The 18,152-nt window shown below is 34.2% G+C and overlaps 1 protein-coding gene across 1 annotated transcript in view; it reads right to left on the bottom strand.

Moving 5' to 3' along the window:
- Window positions 1-17,928, bottom strand: part of Smp_157220 (hypothetical protein) — a gene marked incomplete at both ends in the record, with an annotated part of 39,873 nt that extends 21,945 nt beyond the window's left edge. The window contains 14 exon segments of the mRNA XM_018789603.1: window positions 734-1,057; window positions 1,188-1,506; window positions 3,753-4,047; window positions 5,450-5,874; window positions 7,852-7,949; window positions 9,262-9,521; window positions 11,529-11,900; window positions 13,302-13,671; window positions 15,175-15,396; window positions 17,211-17,399; window positions 17,440-17,511; window positions 17,544-17,732; window positions 17,766-17,843; window positions 17,878-17,928. Coding sequence (XP_018655029.1) covers window positions 734-1,057; window positions 1,188-1,506; window positions 3,753-4,047; window positions 5,450-5,874; window positions 7,852-7,949; window positions 9,262-9,521; window positions 11,529-11,900; window positions 13,302-13,671; window positions 15,175-15,396; window positions 17,211-17,399; window positions 17,440-17,511; window positions 17,544-17,732; window positions 17,766-17,843; window positions 17,878-17,928 — 3,264 coding nt within the window.
- Between the last annotated feature and the right edge of the window lie 224 nt (window positions 17,929-18,152).

The following is an 18,152-nucleotide window of genomic DNA, read 5'->3' as shown; positions in this document are numbered from 1 at the left end:
TGAGCACATGCATAAAGTTTGCCGAAATGAAGTATTGTATTTTGAAGAAAATTTCATGCAAACGGACCTTAAAAGAGTGAATCATCACAGACGAAAAAGCTCCATAAATAATCTACGTAAATGGTATCATACTCTATGACACGCACTCAAACGCCTCTCCCTTTCTTATGACACTTATCGCCAAATATGTACACGATTTTCAAAAAATAGAGAGGTAATGTTGTCATTAACACCCACCCCTCCTTGTGGGAAGGCAGCATCGCTGTCATGCTGGTTGTCTGAAGGAAACACCTTACTGCCGTCAAACCCCTGTACAGTCAGCAGTACGACTTCACCTTCGGACCTTGGGATTGCTGCTTTTAGTCTTACCGCTCTTCAACGGACCTGTCTGGCATGGTAGAACCTTGAGAAACGATTGTTCCATCTAGTATAGCTCGATTGGTTCATCACGATAGGCAAGCCCGACAACCACGTCAAGGTAGCAGCAACGGTAGGGATAAGTTAGCAGGCAGTTTCGTGATTCACAAAAAGCACTAATTTGGTAAATTTGCTGATATAAATCTAGAATGATGTATTTATTAAATCATTTCAAATATGCAAACTGTAAAGTTTTCAACTTTTGTGTATTAATCATTCAAATAACACGTGGTACGCAGCACAGTGCAACCATAAAAAGATAAAAAATGATTACTGATTACGGAAAAAATCAGTCAAATGTGATATACAATTATACCTGAAGTTCTTTAAGTGTATCTATTACACAATCCAGACAATCTGAATTTGAAATTTCTTTGGATTTAGTAGCCACCATTCTATTCAACTTCATATCTGAACCTATAACAGTTCCATCTGTTAAAAGTAAACGTAATAGTCCAACTGGCAATCGTGAACTAATAGGTCCGTATTTTTCACTATTTAATACTGTCTCTGATAATAAATCATACAATCCAACACGTACCAACTGATCTTCTGTAGTAGACACTAATTTCTTCAGGCAAGAAGCACGTACTTGATTTGACTCACTGCCCAGATAATTTGTAATATCAACAGATGAATACTATGTAATAATATAAAACAAGAAAGCGAGTTGAATCATTAGTACAGTTAATGGTGGTCATAAAACAAAGCGAAAATACCGAAGCTCAATCAAATATGAAACAACAATACACGAGGCATTTACAACTAACCTGTGTTATCCACTTAAGTAATGCGACAACCAAACGAGAAATTCCAACACTAAACGAATACCGAAGATAAAAGAATAAAGTAGTGATGTAATGATCCCCAGTGAACGAATTAGAATAACACTGTATACTAGTCAACAGAGGAGGAGTAATTGGATTTGAATTGCCTGGTTCAATCAATAACTTATTTTCTAAGTTAAGTAAATGATGAACCAATGTAAGCGATAACCAAACAGCTCTTACAGTTGGTGAACTACTATTATCCACTAGAATTGTTTTCCTTGAGATATCACGATTATTAAAGTAGACTGACATAGGGAAGCTAGGATAGTAACAAAAAAAATTTTTAATGTAAATTCTTTTAGATTATAGCAAAAAGCAAAATTAAACAGAAATATTTTTGTAATTGGAAGCAACCATTTAATACAAACGCAATAAATTTATTGAAAATATTTAGTATGCAAAAAATATATACTGTGACATTTTGAAATGTAAAATGAGATTTTAAAGTATGATCTAAAATTATGTATTTCTGGTACATGTATGTTAATATCCATACAGTGAGGTTTAAATTTCAAAGCTCTCAAACCCTTATTAACTTTTAAACCATACTCCAGAACATGTTCGCATTCATCGACTGAAGTAGTTGGGATATATGTTATGTAAACCTAATGCCGTCAATCTTTACGAATGAAAATAGGTGATGTAGTAGTAAACGGGAAGTTAAAAGAAGTTAGACTAAAGCGTGGGATCAGTCCATGAAGTCACTGATTGTTAGACTGAGCCATTTCAGTAAGGTGTACACGATCTAATTGGGATCGGAGATGTTTGATGACATGGATTAGAATCGGTTAGAACGGCTAAGATGTGTTTAATCTTTTTTTACTTTACATATTGATTTCCATTATTCCTTCACATATGCCTTTTCAGTGTGTCTTTCCGAACTATATTCAGTGTTCAGTTTTCCGTATAAAAATCCTACAAAATTATTTTGATTCTTTTGCTGTTTATCTTTTTATAATTTATCTTGACGTACTAACGTGATGTGAAGACTTGGATCAACATATATGTGCCAGGTTGTATGTTGATTATGACTAACTGGTCACTTTACACTGTATATATTAGAGCAAACAATAAATAATTTATAACAAAAATCACAAAAAAAACATTCATTTTCGATGTTGCGTTATTTCAAAAGGGCTACGACTAAAAACTTCATCAGAAAATTTTGATAGTCATAAATATGCATTTATATATCCTTCATCAAATAAACTGACTTCACGGGTCCCCTGAGTAGAAGAGTGAATCAGCAGAGGACCTTCAATACTCGAGTATCTGAGTGACAGGATATTATATTGAATTCGGTCAAGACAGACAAATAAACCCATTTCCTGAGGCCAAAAATTTAGTCTAAAAAATGTATTTCTTCATTGTGCTGTGGAAATTTTTAACCGAAACTAATCAAATTCGAATCAGACTGTACAAATACAATCTCTGAATTTTATATTGTGAATCAAGAAAATTTACCTGAACAACATGGTGAAAGCTTCGTGTTATTAAACTCTAAATGTTTGTAGAATTTCGAAAGATAATAGATTGTGAATAAAGTAGTATATACGAGAGAAGTATTCTGTTTAACTTCTATAAATTTCAACGTTGTTAGAGGATGAAGGCTTCCTTCTAGGAAGAAACACAATGACTTCAAAATTTCCAGTGTGTCAGCTTTAGATCGCGACGGTTAAATCTTTTGTCGAGGATTTTAACTTAGATGCACTTACGCTTCACATACAATTATCCTTCGTTATGATCTAGTATCGCGGGTAATTGGAAACGGATTGCTAATCTTCAAAAATTAGTTTCAGAAAACGGTCTTTCAATAGAATATTATGGAGTGAGCGATTTTCAGTTAGACTGGAAGATTTGTACATTTTAACAATAAATTTATTCCATTAGGTCAGCGATCTACTGTCAAAATAGTGTAAGAAAATAAACAGAGAATTATTTTGTCCTTTTGATTCCGTTTTCACGTATTTCTTTGATCTTTTCATCATTGTTTTATTTAATATGCCCTCTTTCTCGTAATCAAATGCAACCTTGTATAGAGAAATATCTATATCACATTTTGCATTGTTCTCTTTGTCTGGCAACAGTAAATAAAATCTGGTTGGTACTGAACACTGACTTCATCATTTTGCATTACTGATACTAGCCATTTTCACGGCGTCATGTAAATGCAACCAGTACTCATATATACATTTCGGTGGGTTGATAGCTAGCCTTGAACTTACTCATGGTATCAGTAATTGTAGTTATCATTAAACCTGTGATAACTACAATTACCAATACGTGTAACAAACTTAATAATCCGGAGAATGACTAGACCACAACCAATAATATAATACATTAATAGGGTTCAAGTTTTAGTGATTAAGTCCAAAACCCCGTTCCTCATACTTCCCATTTAGCAACTGCGTAGTATGCCCAGCCCTTACATTAAGAGCTTAGCTTGTATCCAAGTACTTAGTGAATGGGCTAACTAAAAGAACACTTTTTAAGATAAACACTTACCCATATTCAATGGTTTCTGTTTGCCTCAATAAAATACTTTGATGAATTGATGAGAATGCTATCAGAGCATTTAATGAACGTGTATCATTGAGTAATAAATGTAATGTGATACATTGATAAGTTATAGGCCAATGATTTTCTTCAGATATAAATTTAGGAAATAAATGAAACAATGATGTTGAAGATGATGATGATTCTTGCTTAAGTTGTTTTAAAATCATTCGTAAAATTTGTACATCTTGTTCCGATGTACGGGTTGTCAATACATCGGTTAATAACATGAAACAATGTTCGGCTAATTAAAAAAGAAAAGGAAAAATTATTTAAGTAATTTATAATTTGGCTAGAGAAATGTTTTTAAAAAGTAGGACTTTAGTACTCTGACATATGTTGGGGATTTTAGATCCTCAGAGATCACTTGGTAAACGTCTCATTTTTGTAATTTGACTTTGGAAATTTGAATTTCTCATTTTCATGCCAAAAGCGCCTACTTTTACTGCCAGTTTGTATTTCCCATTTGGAAGGACCTTAAATGCCATTGATTCGTTTCCTCTTTTAATAAGTTATTTTGTGACGTTTTCCAAGGACATTTTTGTACTGTATATATACTCATGAGTTATGTGCTTGTTCGTTCGTGCATCCGGGCTGCTTGTGGAATATACATTTCTCTCGACTGAAACTGATCTTCTCCCTCTAGTTAGCAGGGTTGGTGCACAGTGGGATAGTTTAGCTTGTCCTGTTGTTGTGTTGCTGACTTTCATTCCGTTTGCTGGTATTTGGTGATATCGTACTCTCCTCAACCGTGGCATAAAACAGCCAATCTTACCAAAAATTGAACACTATTCAAAGTTATGTATGTTATATCTTGTGGTCTGGTTAATTATCACGTGACTTAATCGCCAATCAGAACACAAATTATGCAATATTAGCACTGTGCCAGACCGATGACGCGTGGACCGGTACGGGCATTGTTGTTATTATCAACAAAAGGTCAACAACACTGATTAACCCTTGAATTTTAATGGTGGTCTAGCTTAAATCGACTGATGGAGTCCTAGTGAGAAGCCGTGACCAGAAGAGTCCAATCTGTATCGAGTAGAGACAGGTATCTACCTCAGACAATGTATAAATGATTGCACAAAATCATGGATCGGTTAGAGTTAGACATTAACACATCTGGACGCCGGCTCAGTGGTCTAGAGGCTAATCGTTCGTGCGCGAGATTGAAGTTCCTGAGTCCGAGTCCCGCGTGTGGGGTCTTGGATGCGCACTGCTGAGTAGTCCCATACTATGATGAAACGGCCTTCCAATGTTCCTAGGTTTTCAATGATGGTCTAGCTTACGTCAACTTATGAATTCAATTTCAATAATATCAAGACCGAATACAAAGTGAATTGAATATTCGTCGGTGTTTGATTACCCTATGATATATAAAAATACAATACAAATGAAATCATATTAAAATTGTATATAAAACAGTATAAAAATTTTTAATATAATGTTAAATATCATATATAATAATAAAGCATTCGATATTATTTTATTTTTGTTTTCATAGTTGAAAGCGTGAGTCAATTGAAGCTAGACCACTAGGGAAAACCTGGAAGCACTGGATGGCCGTTTCGTCCTGTTGTGGGACTCCTCAGCAGTGTGCATTTGTTTATTAATAAAATATATATCACAATTTAAAAACTTACCTAAATTAGCTAATTGATCAAAATCTACTTTTAATAAATGATTTTTTTGAATTAATCCATTATTAATAGAATTCATACTGAAATTTTCAGCATAATAATCTACTTGTGAAAACATGATCATAAGATGTTGTATAATGAATACAAGACATCCATGAATTAATTCAGAACATTCAATATATAATGGTATAATATCAATATGAATAGTTTCAATAATAAATTCCGAATTAGAATATACCCATCGAATAAAATAAAATAATCCTGATATAAAATTAATATATGATATAAGTAAATGATATACATTTGTTGAATGATAATGATAATGAAATGATGTTGATTGTTGAAAATTTAAAAAATTAATTGGTTCTGATGAATTATAATTAAGAATAGTGTTAATTAAATAACAAGCATTCAATCCAAATGTTAGTCTGTAGTATTTTTTAAAAAAAAAGAAAAAAAAGGAACATAGGAACAACAAAGTAAATAAATAATTCATTTTTATAAAGTTATAAATTTGCATGAATATTTATAATTTAAGTAATGTTTAGGATATTTGATTAGTAAACATTGATTTGATCATTTGAAACATGTATATATATATATATATATATATATATATATAAACTCCGCCTGTAGCTCTTCTAGGGCTACTGCCGATCCCAAGCTTGTATAAAGGAGGAGGGTTGGGAGTGGGGTCAGCATCCCCATCCCCTAGAAAACAAACTTGCTAAAAAAATGCTAACCAGAATAAGTAATATATATATATGTTTGTGTAAACCTGTAATTTTTATTGTCAGTCAGTCAGCTACAACGTAGGGCCGGGCACATATATGCATCAGTCCAAGTTGCCACACCTCATTAGCACAACAAGATCAACAACAAATTCATAGTAGTTAATTTAGTGGTGTTAATATATAAAAGAAAGGTTGTATATAAGGATATAGTACAGGAAGAAAGAAAGCTATGGAGCAATTCTAATCTTAAGGTTTAAGGGAAGATAAAGAGTGTATACATCTGCGCCATTGTGACCGATTCTGAGCCATGTCACCAATAGTCTCCAACCATTGGTTACGATAGTCACGCGGACCCCAACCGAGTAGTCTACATCTACCAATATGGCTCAGACTAGAAGTTAGTGATTTCAAACTCTGATGCCACGTTTTGGTTCGGCCACCCCTAACTCTTTTAACCACCCCCTATACTAATCAGCATTGGGCGTCGTGGTAATCGGTGTTCAGGCAAACGTAACACGTGGCCCAACCATCTCAGTTGACGAAGATTCACAACCTCATCAACTGTTTTACCATCATTCTCTAATACCCTGTGTCTAACCTCACTATTACTTACCCGGTGAACCCAGCAGATGCGAGCAATATTTCTTAGGCATCTGTGGTCAAATAGTAGTAGCTTATGTCTGATTACTTAATAGGCATGCAGTAAAGATAAACTATACTGCAGAATGATTTTGAGACTTGAAACCATTTTAGATAATCAGAAAACAGTAAATATGAACATAAGAATTAAGATAGAATTTACAGAGAATACGTTGTTTTTACATGAATAGTTAGCTTGAAATGCCTCGAAATCGGATAACAATGTAAGCTATAAATTACTGAGTATGGTAGTGTTCTACACTAGATTTAATAAGTAACGTCATCAAAAGTAGTCGTGATAAAAATAAACATTGATTATTAAATACTGATACAATGACCGAAACCAGTCGTAGTAGTACAAATGTATTAATATATTTGCCTAATATCATTTCAGTTACAAGTTCTTATGGAAATATATTCTATATATCAAATTTTGACTAACTAATATTAACATACTGTTATATAGGCTCTATTGTTTTTCGACTTGTTATTCTGTATTATTATTGTGGTGATGTGGTAGTAGGATTGATAGATACTCGCGAAAAATCCCACTTTGTTTGCTGATTGATTGGCTCACAATCATACATACTATGGATAGTAAATGAATATTAACCAGTGATCTTAAAAGTAGATATTACATATCTTACAAATACATCGTATTTTCAATTAACACACTTAACTTTTAGTTAACATTGTAACCAATGTGCCGAGTTACAACTACCAAACTTTCGACAAGTGAGTTAATGGATTAAATCTTGATTTACATTCTAAAAGTTGGTCTATCAGGCAAACACAGTAACTTCTACATTCAAAAATGCTTTCCTTAATGCATACATTATTGGGTAGAGATTAAAGGTACAGTTCAGCTAATCTAGAAACAAGGTAGCTAGAATAAAATTTGTTTTGTTTATTTATCAACTTCAATTAGTAGAATAATCAGGTTATTAAAATCAAGCTTTAAACATTAAAATAAACTAGCACTCAAACAACATTGAACACAAGTTAATATAATTAAATCAAAGGATAACTTACTGTGAGCTTTGACCATTCTGATTAATAACCATACGTGGTATAATACTATGACTATTATTTAATACACTAGTCAATAAATTAATATTTTCCATTATTAGCTGCTTTGATTTTAATGTAGGTAAATTTAATAATGATTGTCCAATTAAACATAATAAATTAGGTAATAACAAATGAATAATTAATTCATCAATTGAATTACGATTTATCCCTATTTCATTTGAAGATTTAATTTTTCCATAAAAATTTCGATGTATTTTAATGAATGACGATGATGATATATTATTAGTGAAATGTTGAACAATTAAATTGACTTGATCAGATGGTATAATATTTAAATAACGTAAAATTATCATCCAAATATATTCAATTGATATTAAACATTGAGAAATATACAAATCACACTAGGAAAGAAAAGATAAATAGGGTAAGAACCAAAATAATGGGAATTTTCGAACATTATGTAACTCATTAAGTACAGTTAATACATAATCTGCTGAGTTAAACTTCATTAGAATTAGGGATATTATCCAAATGTTCAAACTGAAGTAGATGAGAAAAAACGTTCCAACCTTTGATCAACTAGCTGAAAACCAAATGTTTTAACAACAAAGCCATTGTTCGAGTTAATTGATTCCAGATAATTTACGTAACTACAAAGTGTTTCAGCTAAGTAATATTTTATTCTTCTAAACGCGATTAAAATCTCTAAAATAGATATTATTCTGAATTATAATGATAGTTTGATTTTAGAGTTACTAAATGTTCTGAAACTATGAAAGTCGAAATCTTAAAAAGAAACTGTGTTGTGTGATATACATCTATTACCTTGTTAATAGTACTAATTTTCCTAACCAAACCGAAACCCCTCAATCTTTGATGGTATAGCCCAAAAAACTGAACACATTACATCACAGAAACATACGAAACAATAATTTGTTCACCTTAGTTTTACATAAATCAATATTAAAAACCTCGCCAAATATAAATAGCATAAGTATTGAAGTGACTAATTGAAAATATGAACCACAGGAAGCCAGCTCAACAGTCTAAGCGTAGAACACTTAGAGCTAGATCTGAACTTCTAGTATTCCATCCCCAGCGGGTCGTGGAGGGGGGTACTACCAACGAATCTGTACTGGGATAAAAAGATTCACCTGGTATCATGGTTTTGCATTTGGTTATAATTAAAGCATTGAGTGCATACATATGAAGAAGTTGATAATTAAATAAGATAAATCAATTCAATAAATAATCGTTTCAAATAAGTACTTGGCTCATATCGATCTACATGAATATAAAGTTATCGAGAAACCTCAATTAATTAGCCTGTAATGCGCAGGATGCATGTGCATGTTTAGTTATTCCGCTTTACAAAATCAACCATATATCACAATTATTCGTAATAATTACCTTGAGACAAGCGGATATAAACTCAAGGAGATCCAACAATCGTGTTAATCTAGTATAAAATTGAGCATAAAATTCAGCTTGAATTTGAAGTGATTCCGAATCATATGACGTAGCATTTAATAGTACACGAGCTTCATACTTATCCATAGATGAAGCAATAGATTTATGGAAATCATTAAGAGCCAATTCAGCTAAATAAATCTCATTGCCAATCACGTGCCACAGAGAATATTCAATACGCCATACAACAAGACCTAAATCTATTCATGAATCGGAAAAAAAGGCTACAGGCTGTTTACAAACTAGAAATAAGTATCATGAAATACAATGAATTTATAAAACATACAGTATGATGTGAATAAGAAAAGGTGGGAACAGTACCTTTGCAACTTGGGAGTAAATGAGAGCGATCTAACAACTCAGTTGTATGAAAGCTGTATAAGATTTATTACTTATAGGGAGGCACATTTTTGCATCATACTAGAAATAATTTTTTATGCGAATTCACGAGAAAGATTAGCTGAAAAAACATTACGACTTAAAGGGCACTTAAAAAGCAGCTGCGAACACCAACCATTGGTATCGCTGAATGCAAATAAGTAGAATAAAAATAAGTTATAAGGTTACTTCGAATACTAATTAGTCATCAAAATCTACTACTCAAAACACATGATATCAACCAAATGTCCCGATGTAGGCTGGTAATATCTTGCAGAAGCAAACGATCGAATACTTCCAACTTCAGCAAATTTTCGACTTTTAGCAGTTAGGTTCTGTAGTTTTTGAATTAAACCGAAACATAATGTTGAACAGTAGTTTTACCCAATAACATACAGAATGGACATTTCATTAACAATAAAAGTAGTACGAAGTAACAAGACGCAAACGGGGTTTCAGCATCTGTGATCAGATTTTGTCACGCAGAAGCCGAAGAGAATATGATTACTTAACCATTCTCAGTTATACTACGAGCTGAAACAAAACAAATTCGAAGTAATATGTTTTTTTTATTTAAGAGGTGGAAAATTCTTTTCTAGTATACACCCTTTGTATTTGCGAAATTTCAAGACAACTCAGCAGTTACGTAATTAAAAAGTAACTAGTAACGTAAAATGTTGTTTTTGGATCAAGGGATATGACTGGATTTTCAAGTCGGTAATTATGCCTGTGCTCAAAGACTTCACAAAGAGTAAAGATCTTCGAGAATACCTGAAACATTTCCAGCGTTTACGGATCCCTCCATTTTGAAGTACCAACTGTACACCGAATAACCGTGGAACCTTGGATGTAAGACAGGATGGTTTCGTTGTGGTTTATACACGTGGGTTATCGATACAGAGACAACTTGTTATACTGAAGAATTGCAGATCTACAGTACTATAACGATATATTCTGAAAGAACTGTAGTCTAAATCATAAATAAGAGAGATTGATTCAGAGAAGAGTTCTCTTTTCGGCAAATTCATCTTTAAGGCTGTACAATCGCAAATACATATACTTATTTTTTAGGATGATAATAATTACAATAATAGTGATAAGGAACTTACGTTAAATATGGTAACAGTGAGGTAGAATAAACAAAGATGTTTAAAAAATATTTTCTTAGTCATAATATAATATAATAATATCACTTGCTACGCGAATACGAAGAATTTATAGTCCCGAGGGCATAGATGACGAACTGAGCCTCTTGAAGGGAATATTCATCAAAAAGGGGTATCCTTCAACATTTATTGACAAGAAAATAAAACCTAAACCACCTAAAGCACACATAACCTCGATGGAAAAGAAAATACTTTATATGGACATCGATTCTAAGAGTGATATAGCTACAGACGCCCGAAAGATGAGAATTTCCGAGTCCTTAAAAAGAAAGTTTCTCGCAGTAACGTTGCGAATGGTGTTCTCCAGCCGATTGTTGTTCATTAATTATCTTAAGGAAAAACTGTCTCATCTTACCAACTTTATGTGCATTTACCAATTTACCTGCTCACATGGAGCTAGGTATATAAGTCATTCGATGCATACTTTATCCAAAAGAATTCAAGAACATTTACCGGAGTGGCTAAAGAGAGGCGACTGTACAGCTTTGAAAATGAATTTGTTGAAAGGAGAACTCTTCGCTGAGCCAAGGTTTTTTATTTTATGTCTCGATGGGTATATTCCGTTTACTGAAATCATAAATATTTGATGATAATAGGTTGATTGAAAAAACAAACATATTTTTGCAAAGAAATTATTGGGCTAAAAAATTATTTTAGACTCACCTTGGTCAACATAACCTTGTGTCCCCGATGCTAAGTAGACTCCTGAGAAGATATTATTTCTCTCAGGTAAACTGGCAGATGCTGAGGTTATTTTTGAATTGACAGTCATAACCGTTCGTGGCTTATTTAAAACAACCTGCATGTGTAATTTCTTCTCAATAGTACTGGTAAGCTGTGGGTATAATGACGCATTTCGTGAAGACAAGTGTTTTGATAATGCTTCAGTCAGTGGTTCAGCGAGGTATGGAACATGATTTATGAATTCTTTGACATGGTTTACTAGGTTGATAGATCCCGATTTAATTTTAGTACTGTTTGAAGGAACAAGCAAACTTGTATAGATACGAAGTACGCTTAGATCATACGGAAAACCTAAAATTTGAATAAGTTGGTAGCTAATTAGTTTCCTCGCATTATTGGCATAAAACACAGAATCTATTGAAAGACTCAACTACAGTATAATTTTATAAAGTCTTCAAAGAATTTTCTAATCAACTTCAAAGGACAGATGACAAAAAATCCAATTATTTCAATACAAAAAAGCGCTTGATACAATATGGAACCAAGAAATGGTCAGGGAAAATGAGATGAATTTAGTAAATGAAAATAAAAGAATATCAACGATTACGATTCAAAAAAGATGACTAAGTTATATATTATTTCTATCGATGTACTTACTTCTGTCTACCTATGAGACTAAATAAAGCCGTAGTGGGAGCGCAGCGAACGTCGAATCAGAGCTAAATGCTAAGTTTTATGATCTCTAGTATTTCAACTTGAGCAAAATGCCAAGAGATGCAAATAGAATAGCACTGAGAGGATGTTATAATTGTGTTTTTGCTATATAAACGACCCAGCTATTCCTATTGCTTAGTATTCTTATACGATGACACTCGACAAGACCCCAAAATCAGAACACTTTGAACAGGAATGAAATTGTATTCAAAATAATAATGATAAGTGAACAGCAATCACTAGTTTGAATAACGTTCATATATTTATAGTATATACATAAGAAGCTTCTAGATTTTTCTCCAATAATATGCCCGGGCTGATCGGTTTAGAATTAGCCAATCAGCGCGCAGCAACACCATCATGCATGAAACATCCAATCTATGTCCCACTAACAGAGGACTAATATCTTTTCTGAGTCTTCCATTCAGTTTCATCCGGAAAATTTAGTAGTAAAATGGAAACCACTGGGAAGTCATGTGTACAACAGTTCAAGTTCACCGAGACTAGTTTTTCAAGATGTAATCACCAAAAGAACTTTGGTATACTGCCCTCAAATGTACACTACCACTGACATTTATGCAAATAACCAGACTCATAAACTTCATAACTTACCACAAAGAGTAAGTGCACACACATTCTTCGTCTCATCTCATAGAACCACCTTAAACTATAATGGGAAAACCATACACTTGGTGGTTGTGATATGAGTGCCTTATTTATTATCGCACCGTAAGACGTCGTCCGTATAGTGCGATGCTTTTAGGATGTCATTGGTAGAAATTTCAGTAAATGGGGAAATTCGGGAATCAGTTGAACCTCACTACTGGTGTTGAGACGATATAAAATTGATTACACGCTCACATCCTAGCCAAGGGTATTTTGTAGAATATTTACTTATTGTGTGCTAGTTTTAAACGTATGTTGCAAGCAGAACATCGTGTATAGTTTCCAATATACCACCAACGTTTATCACTGGTGTTCAGTTAAGCTGTCAGTGATAGTCAGAAAGCATATTACTGACTGATGGATGCAACTTACTTTCTATAAGCGATTCAATGAGTCCGAAAATCCGACAGCCAATTCTCGGACCACTATCCACTGGAAAATCTGGAACATCATCTGAAGTGTCCGGAATTCCTTTAGACATTGGACAACGAACCAAGTGGGCATTAGTTACAACAACCTGGAGCGTTCGTGAGAACAAAGTAAGAAATCCATCTCTATTTGGATAATCAAGAGAATCAAATAACTGTGAAGTAGGAGGGGGATTGCTATCCAACGACCATAATGCAACATCTCGTGCTAGGAGCGTAACCAGATCAAATACAGCGCTATGAGTAGCCAAGCTAACAAGGCTAGCATTAAACTCACTATATGGGACAGAAACATTGCAATCCATTTGCGAGACCTTTACGAAGAAAAAGAAGTGTTGAAGCAATTGATTAATGTGAATAATTACTGCATAAGTATAAAATGCGCCTAGTATTTAGACGAAAAGTGAATGAATATGGCTAGACTATAAGGATTTTCAAGGCTTACACAGATAAATTGTAGGGATCTGCAACTTCCTCACTAGGAATTATCTTTCTTACCCGGCATTTTAAGAATAGCCTACTTCTAACTTAGTGGTCCAAGCAGATGCTGATGATACTTTGGAAATACTAGCAATTAAACACCCGTGACTGTCAAATCCATCGTTTGGGACGACCAATACTTAGTTGAGAAAAATTGTAAATGTATGTGCCCTATACGCCGTAAATTTACCACGTAGAATAAACCAGACACCGATGTTGGCGTTAGTAAGTGGAACTAAGATCTTTCTGCATACTTCGCTCGTAATCTGAGTCAATGTGTATCTAACCATCAACATAAACTGACCAATAAATATATTTGAATACCTATACTCTTTATTCTCTAGGTATAAGTACAAAATAAAAAAAAACTGAGTTATGTATTATAAACTTCATGCGCCTATTATATTATTGCAGAGAGTTGGAACATAATGAAAAACTCCCTTGGTCTATGACAAGTCTGATAATTTAGTTCCCTACGAAAGAACTATGGTACAAATAGTTATGGAATACGATGGTGTTATTCGGTAGAACTAGTTCGATGGGTCAGACTTGTTTCAGGACACCACACTAAATTAGTCAACACTGAGATATTTCGAAATAGGCTATCTCTGCCTTAACTGCCACGTTCATTTATAGATAGAAAATTTGTGAGAGTATCATATTTAGAATTTCAGATGGACGTTGTTGGGGATATCAGACGGCAGAAGAAAACTAACCCGACTTTGTCGCACAACAAAGTCAACTCTACCTATTAAATATGAAAACATGAAAACTACCCGAATGCTCTAATCCACAAACGTAATCACTGAAGCCGTAAAACTGGGACTGAAGAACACTGGAGTAAAGCTTTTTTCGTACTGAGTTCCAAGTCACCTCCAATAAAAGGTTGTTTAAATTCATAAGTCTTCATACATAAGCCAAACTCTGAATCTCTATATAATAATGATTAAAAGCTTGAAAAAGTCATTTAAATAAGGCACGAGATATATAAAGTTGATATTTGGTTACATGATTATTAATTGCTCAATGATTATTTTAAAATTTTACTTTGATATACACAAAATTCAAACCGCAGCCAATTATTATTCATGACTGATATATTGTGATGGAAATAAGGACTGAAAATTCCGTAGACAAAGATTAAAGATAAGCAACGAACATAAACTAAGAACGGGTGGAAAAATCCTGTTTTTCAACCATAAAAATAGAATATTTCACATATCGGGAAACGAAAGTAAGCGCGGCATCGTTAGTTAACAATAGTTAATTCTAAAATAACAACTGATCTATTAGGAATGATAAAGCTGGTGGAAATACAACCATGATAAGGAACTAACCTGAGGTGGACGGAAATCAGTACGATCTAATCTCCCAACCAAAAATCGAAATACATCGAGGTTCTGGATCGATAGTTGAGCACAGTGATCAGAAATAACAGATATATTCTCGTCGAAATTTTGTGACTTCGCATAACCAGAAAGATCGTAGGTTGAGTCAGGACTCGGATCCGATGAGTTACGAGAAACTGACCCCGAATGAGTGAAAGCAGTTGCACAAACTGCACCAAATAACAACAATGGCCCGTGAACCTGATACTCCCCAAGGTTTGATAAACTAGCTAGCAGTCGATTTAGCAAATTAGAATCATATAAGAAGTGAGTAGGTACTTCATCTTTTGAACTAATTGTATTTTCTGAAGCTAATTTTGATTTAGATGCAACATTGGAAATTTTCGACCTGCGGTAGGGTAATGCGAAGTCATCAAGTGACCTACGAAAAACAAAATAATTTGGAAACTTATGTGTGCAGAATATCATACCGTGAAAATTACTAAATAGTTCAACTGCAAGTCAACTAGAATATTGTCATGAAGGTTCATAATAACGAAAACTTACTGGTTCGAAAACAAAACTATAGAGTCCAAATTCGCTGCTCGAATAAGAATAAGCGTCTGTGTAAAACTGAAACAGAAAAATTTATAATTTATTATCACGTTATGAAACAATAAACAAATGAGGGATCAAAGTTCTGAATTAAATGAAAGTTATTAGCTATTTACGTTATTAGACATGTTTATTTTCAGTTAGTCAACTACAACGTAGGGCCGGGCACATATATGCATCAGTCCAAGTTGCCACACCTCATTAGCACAACAAGATCAACAACAAATTCATAGTAGTTAATTTAGTGGTGTTAATATATAAAAGAAAGGTTGTATATAAGGATATAGTACAGGAAGAAAGAAAGCTATGGAGCAATTCTAATCTTAAGGTTTAAGGGAAGATAAAGAGTGTATACACCTGCGCCATTGTGACCGATTCTGAGCCATGTCACCAATAGTCTCCAACCATTGGTTACGATAGTCACGCGGACCCCAACCGAGTAGTCTACATCTACCAATATGGCTCAGACTAGAAGTTAGTGATTTCAAACTCTGATGCCACGTTTTGGTTCGGCCACCCCTAACTCTTTTAACCACCCCCTATACTAATCAGCATTGGGCGTCGTGGTAATCGGTGTTCAGGCAAACGTAACACGTGGCCCAACCATCTCAGTTGACGAAGATTCACAACCTCATCAACTGTTTTACCATCATTCTCTAATACCCTGTGTCTAACCTCACTATTACTTACCCGGTGAACCCAGCAGATGCGAGCAATATTTTTAAGACATCTGCGATCAAGTACTAGTAGTTTACGAGTACCTTCTACTCTTAATAGTCACGTCTTGTAGCCGTAAAGTAGAACGGAATGGAGTGCTGTGCACGACACTTGTTCATTAATTGATAGACAGATATGTCGCCTTCACCATAGGCGACGTAAGTTGGCAAAAGCCAAACGAGCTTCTTAAATCCATGAAGGGATTTCGTCAGAATTCAACCCATCAGGGTCGATCAGACTTCCAAGGTAAGTGTTTATTTTGCAGATCTTTTGAAAGAAAATTGTGTCTGGGTCAACGCTAAGTTTGTTTTGTTGGAAGTTTTCAAAATATTGATGTGTGAAGTTTGGGTTGCAGAACGAGAATAGTTTCTGTTACAATTACAAGATGAGTGAGGCTAAATATCCCAAACATTATAAAGGGTTCTACCACACAGCCCACTATCTAGAGAAAATATGTATATTGAAAAAGATTTGTTGGGGAAAAATTACATAAGAAAGTTTAAAATGCATTAAAGGCTGAATTGTAAAATATCTCTTATAATGACCACTAAAATCGTTGCTAAATAATTTGGCTATGTTAGAAGTGAAACTCAAATATTAACATTATTACATACCAAATTTGGTCCACCAACAGATTATTTGTCCTAAGACTTTTGAGAGACGATCCGAAAGAAATAGACTAAAACATAGGTTATGTACTTTTAGAAAATTACCCAGAACGTCTCCAGCACTTTTTTAAACACAACAGGGGAGTTTTTTATTGTACCAGTAAGAGAAAGGCCATGAACGCCTAGAAGGATAAGTTCAAGCAGTTCAACTAACTCCTTTAGTTTTTGGGCAGCCACCACACCAAATTGACTCGATTCATCAGCTCCAACTGTGTTACGATTCGAAACAAAACCCTGGAATGCAAAATCTTAATACCAATAAGATAGAACGTACTGAAGATGAATGACCCCAACTTTCAATCAAAGAGCATGTATTTTGGTACTGAACAAGATATTCATTCAAAGCCTAAACTAGTAATTTGAAAACGATCAATCTACATCAACAACTAAATCCTTGCGGCTTTCGTATGATGTCATTGCAAAAAGAACATCGGAAATCAGCGACCAAGAATCATGCCATTGGCAAACACATAGTTTCAGAAGTCTAATTAGACATAGGCGATCCTTCCAGTAGTACCGTCGAATGTCTTCCAAGAGGCAATTTGTGGACCAACCTGCAAGCACCTCCTAGGACAATTAGAATACTAAAACAGAATTTACATCTATACGATCATCTGCAATATCTTCAACAGCAAGGAAATGAACTAAAATTTCATGACTTAGAGGTTCAGACAGATCCTAAGCTATATGATCATCACTGATTTACACAAACCAAGAATCCAGACATCCTTTTGACAAGGCGTCGCACGTGCTCTTTGGACATAGTATCAAGATTACTAATGCTGAACTTGTATTGATGAGAACTTGAACGTACCCAACTTGAGAATAGTACTTGAAGCCATGTTGTAGTTGCGCTTTAACGCAGGACAGAGTAGACAACAGAAGTTCCTATGAAAAATTCATTTATAAAGACAGATCGTACTTCATCATGATTACCACAGACGGCTAAGCACTTTTTTAGACTGAGAGAGCAGGCCATCTCGAAGC

The sequence above is a fragment of the Schistosoma mansoni genome, chromosome W, assembly GCF_000237925.1.
Source record: "Schistosoma mansoni strain Puerto Rico chromosome W, complete genome".
Lineage (NCBI taxonomy): Eukaryota > Metazoa > Platyhelminthes > Trematoda > Strigeidida > Schistosomatidae > Schistosoma > Schistosoma mansoni.
Note: the sequence above shows the minus strand (reverse complement) of the source record. Positions and strands in the feature narration are given on the sequence as shown.